This window comes from Notolepis coatsorum (genome assembly GCF_963971535.1).
Source record: "Notolepis coatsorum genome assembly, chromosome: 20".
NCBI classification, from domain to species: domain Eukaryota; kingdom Metazoa; phylum Chordata; class Actinopteri; order Aulopiformes; family Paralepididae; genus Notolepis; species Notolepis coatsorum.
Window position 1 is genome coordinate 55,296,794 of NC_140184.1, and position 6,000 is coordinate 55,302,793.

The 6,000-nt window shown below is 41.5% G+C and overlaps 1 protein-coding gene across 1 annotated transcript in view; it reads left to right on the forward strand.

Moving 5' to 3' along the window:
* Positions 1–5,740, forward strand: part of LOC311247096 (AT-rich interactive domain-containing protein 3B) — a gene marked incomplete at its 3' end in the record, with an annotated part of 129,297 nt that extends 123,557 nt beyond the window's left edge. Inside the window, exons 8-9 of the mRNA XM_084337407.1 lie at positions 1,827–1,919; positions 5,553–5,740. Of these exons, the coding sequence (XP_084193533.1) occupies positions 1,827–1,919; positions 5,553–5,740 (281 nt within the window). The remainder of the gene's footprint in view (positions 1–1,826; positions 1,920–5,552) is intronic.
* Between the last annotated feature and the right edge of the window lie 260 nt (positions 5,741–6,000).

Consider the following 6,000-nt stretch of genomic DNA (forward strand, 5'->3'; position numbering starts at 1 on the left):
CCTATTAGTCTAACAGGAGGAGATGTTCAAACATGAGCTTTTATATTCAATTATTTTCTGTCAACATTCTGCTGTCTGTCATCATCGTTCCTCTGCCTTTTTCTTGGTCATCTTCGTACGCCATCTGCTGATTGGTCTGGTTACCATGTCATGCTGCATCCTCATTGTTCCTGGTCCAATGAAGCTGGCTGTTGGAAGCCGGGATGCTGGGCAAAGCAGCAGGGGGAGGGGCATTCTCATCATATACCTGTCTCTCTTAACACCCTCTTGAGAATTCCCTCAGCAGGTCCCTCCAGGTTTCTCAACCCTTTGTAGAATGGAGAGACTATGGCATCAGAGACAGCCAAATAATATAATATGTATGTAATATTATCTGAGGTTCCTCTGACCATTCTCCTACAGTGGAAACAGTGGCCCAAAGGCCTGTCATGTAGGAGTGGATGGAAACAGTGGTATTGTAGCGGTTGTGGCATTTGACCTGTCCCTATTGTTGCCAGGTGGGCTGATAGGTTAAGAAGCTTTACATACCATCTAATTTCCCATGGTTGTTAAGGAGACATTTGGGGGCACCATCCCTTTCGTGCCATGGCTATCCCCTGCCAATTCATGATCTTGCCAAGAGGTAGCACATGCACAGATCTAGTCACATATACATGTTTTCTTCACAATTATGACATTATGGGCTAGATCCACAAAGAATGGATTGCACGGTGCTAATTGCACCCTTACTTAGAATTCATTATGAATTGAAAATGGGGGACCCTGGTATAAACAAGACGAAAGTCTTTCTCTGGTCTGCATCCCCTTAAAGGAAAACTCCAACATTTTGGGAAATTAGCTTATTTGGCATCTACCCTGGAGTTAGACAAGAAGATACATACCCTTTTTCTTCTCTGTGCATGCAGTAGGAGTAGGAAGACACGCACCGTTAGCCTAGCTTAGCGTCAGTCACTGGAAGTAGGTTCCTCCATTAGCCTAGTTCCCAACGTCTTCCTACTCCTACTGCATGCACAGAGAAGAAAAAGGTATGCATCTTCTTGTCTAACTCCAGGGTTCCCAAAATGTTGGAGTGTTAAGATACATACCTTTTTCTTCTCTGTGCATGCAGTAGGAGTAGGAAGACGTGCACCGTTAGCCTAGCTTAGCGTCAGTCACTGGAAGTAGGTTCCTCCATTAGCCTAGTTCCCAACGTCTTCCTACTCCTACTGCATGCACAGAGAAGAAAAAGGCATGTATCTTCTTGTCTAACTCCAGGGTAGATGGCAAATAAGCTAATTTCCCAAAATGTTGGAGTTTTCCTTTAACAATTGTGTGTATTGAGCCGTACTGTATTGTACCCATGCTGCAATACCGTCTCTATCACATTTTGAAATGTGACATTGACGTTTCACATTGGTATGGACCAGAACCCATGTGGTCCTCCTCAGTGGTCCTGGTCCAGTGAAGCTGGCTGTTGGAAGCTGGGATGCTGGTAAAAGCAGTAGAGGGAGGGGGAGTCGTATTCCGAGGGTAACAGAGATTCTGATTATATACCTGCCTCTCATAACAAAACCCATGTCCAAAAAGAAAACAATCAGTCAATTGTTGGATATAGTCCAGCATCAAACTCCACTGCCAGAGACTCCAAAGACCGTGATGCTTCTTCAAGGTCCAGTACACTTTGCTTCCAGATTGACCTTTAAACCTAAGTGCATCTTAGTTCCTGGGACCCGTGGCCTGTCTTGTTACCCCCTTCCTATTTGGTTTTGTGTATTTGCTTTTCTGTTACAGTTTGTTTGTGGTTCCCTGCCATGTCCTAAAACGCACTTCCTCTTGTCTCTTTCCAGAAGAGAAGCAGCAGGACATGTCCCTGAGTATCTCAACCAATGGAAACTCTAGCATCACTGTGTCTGTGGAGGTCAACGGCACTCTCTATTCAGGTGTGTGTGAGGAGGGGGACACCACCTCATTTAGGAACTGCTCGTAACTCGTTTGGTCAAAACAAACGTAGTTGTGAATTTATATATAGGCGACATGTGTTTGTATTTGTCACCACGTAAAGAACCATGTTTTTGGAGAGAAGTTTGAATCTCATAAAATGTTATGTTTTTATTTCTGTTATTGTTTTCACAACTAAATAAACTCAGGTGAATTGGGTTCCTGGAACGCTGTTTGGAGTAAACCGGCCACATCTTCCTGTTGTGCAGGGCCTACATTTTGATTTGATTTGATGTTTTTTATTTTCGTGTCTTACATACAGGTGTATGCCCAGCCCATATGGGCTTACAAGACACATAACAATAAGTATATAATAATATACTTGACCAATTACTTGACAAATGACATATAGACCAAGATGGCCACAAGAAAAAGAAAATACAAGAAAATACAATAAAACGTAATATAACACAAGCTGTACACAATGTATGTAAACAAAGAAACAAGAGGAATTCAAATACAATTATATAGGATATAGTGTGTTTTGTCTCAAGTGCCATGCTTTCTCCAAAAATCCTGCAAAACTGAAGATGTCCTCCACAAAAAAACAACTCAACATACAACTCTCAGACTGCCTAAACAAATCCGGATTTACAATTTGAATGTTCTCAAATAAAGCCCTCCTCAAAGTGGTATACAAAGGGCAATAAAAAACAAAATTATATTCATCCTCCACCACTCCCAGATCACATAGAACACACAACTGCTCCTCCTCAGGTTTACCTTGGAATCTACCCACTTCCACAGCCAATGGCAGGATGCCAGACCTCAACTGGGCACACAGAGACCTCCGTCTTCTCTTTAAGTTTAACATTACATAAGGTTCAGTAAAATACTCATTTTTAATTACAACATATTTTCTAAGTTTAGGTTTTTTTCCATATCTCCACCTTCCACTTATCCTGATGGATTGTTGATCATTTTGTTTTAATTATGTGAATGAACCTTACACTGCAGATTGTTCATAAGAATCATACTTAAGTCAGCAGAAGAAAAAATCATGGACATCTCTCTTGACCAGGGATGACCGTGTGCTCTGTCCCAGTTAAATATCTTTTTTGTCACCCTGTCATTTGGCAGCTGGACCAGGCGGTTCCATAACCTAACCATTTCACATTTTTGCTTGACCAAGCAAGAGTGTATATTTATGGACTCCTAAGAAGTATCATGGCACGGTTCTGGATAGCATTACATTCAGGTGCATCATCAAAACCCCATACTCCAGCAGCATAAAATAAAACAGAACCCACCATTGAATCAAATAATTGTGTAAATGTTGAAAACCCAAGGTCAGTGCACACTTTTATTTTACTCAGCACACCCCCTAGCGCCCTTCCTGCTGACTCAGATAGTATTTTCCTTCCTTCTATGAAGCTCATGTACTCATTAAAGATGAAACCAAGATATTTATAAGAATATGTGTAAATCAGGGGGGTTGGTCCAAATTGAAATTTATGGTTACTCTGCTGTTCATGTTTTTACCTGAAGTGCATAATCTGTGTTTTTTTCACTGTTAATCGCAAGTCTCCATTTCCTGCACCAAGAACTCATAATATTCAACATGTTTTGTAAATTTGCTTCATTTTCTGCAAACAAAACAATATCATCAGCGTACATGCCATACAATAAAATACTTAGGATTATATTATCTATTGGAATACCAAAATTGGCTTGCTTAATTTCTTGCACCAGGTCATTAACATAAATGGCGAACAAAGTGGGAGAAAGCACATCTCCCTGTTTTACACCGAATGGGGTGGGGAACCAGCCGGTCCCAACATCATTCAGCTGCAGGCAGGCAGATGGGGCCTTATACAGGCTTTTGATAGCCTTATAAAATAGACCATCAATACCAGAACAAATTAATTTATAATCCAAAAGCTCTCTATTAATCCAGTCAAAGGCTTTTTTAAAGTCAACGAAACAAGCAAATGTATTCTTGCCCTTGTCCAATCTGGCTCTCACCACCAATGATAAAACAAAAACATGATCAATACAAGCTCTCTTAGCCCTAAACCCATTCTGCTCATCCACCAACATTTCATTATATTCTAAGTATTTATTTAATCTATTATTAAGAACACTTGAATATAATTTATAAACTGTACTGATCAAACTAATACCTCTGTAATTTAGTGGGACTCTAGGGTCAGCTTTTGCAGATTTGGGGATGGGCTTAATAATGGACTTGTTCCATATTGAGGGAATGGTGCCTGTGTGAAAACAAGTTTGATATGGGTGGCGCAGCGGTCTAAGCGCTCGTCACCAACGCCAGAGACACCGGTATCGAATCCGGCTGTCAGCGTTGCCTCCGGCTTGGCCGGCCGTCATACTGACTCAATTGGCAGAGTCAGCGGGAGGGAAGTCGATGGGTGGTAATCTGGTTGTTGAAAACAGCGACTCCTACAGGTCGGTCAGGGCGCCTGCACAGCAAGGACAGGAGATGGCGAGGGTAGTGTGAGCCTCCCACACGTTACACCTCACAAATGAGAGTCCGCGCTGGCAGGTGAAAAGATGTGGCTGGCTGACTCTGCATGTATCGGAGGGGACATGCGATAGATTCTTCAACCCTCCCTACGACTGACCAGTGGGGGGCACATGCAAGCAACGATCAAGACAGGGGAGGGGGGAATTGGCACGACTAAATTGGGATGGGAGAAAAAAACTGAAAAAGAAGGAGAAAAAAGTGGATACAAAAAATAAGTTTGATATAAACAGTGTAATACATTCAGCAGATAGGGAGTTTTAAGGACCTCGTTAGACAGCTCCTCAATACCCATGGCTTTCTTCAGTTTCGCTCTGTCCACTACACTCTGTACCTCGTCTAACGTAATGTCACTGTTTAATAATTCACAACCTGTAGGGCTATTGCTCATCCCAAGTTCTGCCTCACATTTTAACTTACATATTTCTATCAGGAAACCATCATCAAATAAAGGGTGACTACTACATGCATATAGGCTACTATAATCGGTTTCCCACTTTTTCAGAATCTGCTCAGTTTCCAAACATGATTCACCATTGTCCAATACAATCTCCATTTAGACTGTCTGGTTCTTTTTGGGGCCTAGTTTATTTATTTATTTCCAAAATTGCTGGGGATTACTGACCTGTAGTTGTTCTATATGGAGAGCTTGTCCTCTCTTGAAACGTCGTTTGAAAAATCTGAGTTTCTTATCAAATTTGGTTTGACAAGCTTTAAATTCATTCAGTAAGTCTCTTCTCACACTCTGTTCCTTGCATTTTAGAAAAGATTTTTCGGCTGCCCTTAAATTAAGCAATTTAATTAATTATTTCAACAAGTTATATCACAATAGATAATTATTTAACAAAGAAGTGTATCAGCCACCAAATGTTACAGCTAACTTGTGCTACTTTTAATCAATGATCGTCTTTGGTTAAGACTAGCTCACTGACATTTGGTAGCTGACAAGTGTTCTAATGTTTATTAGCTAATTCTACCTCTGAGTGGCTGTGCCTGTCTTTATATCAGAAAAAAGTATGTATATAATTTATAATAATAAAATAACCTTCCACTGATTCAAATTGCATCCACCTCCTCCTGTCTCTTCTAGGAACCCTGTTTGCCCAGAAGTCCGGAGGAGCCCCAGGGATGTCAGCCACCATGTCAGCCACCACTTCAGCGCCCTCTGCTGGGGCTGGCGTGGCCTATGGCCACTCTGCTGCCTCGGCCCAGAGCCACAGTCCCACCTCCTCCAAGGGACCAGGCTCGGCCGAGCCGTCCAACAGCGGCTCACCCTAAACTCAGGCTGCTCCCACTGCTGTCCCCCGGCTTCCTCCCCAGCAGCCAGGCCCAGCGTGAATACAGTACCATGAGAAACGCATAAGAATAACTAACTGTTGCACAACAAATACCTCATCGATCCTGTCAACCTTGGCTGTTCCGATCATGAACACTCAAAGCCAGAGTACAATATATATATATATATATATATATATATATATATATATATATATATATATATATATATATATATATATATATATATATATATATATATA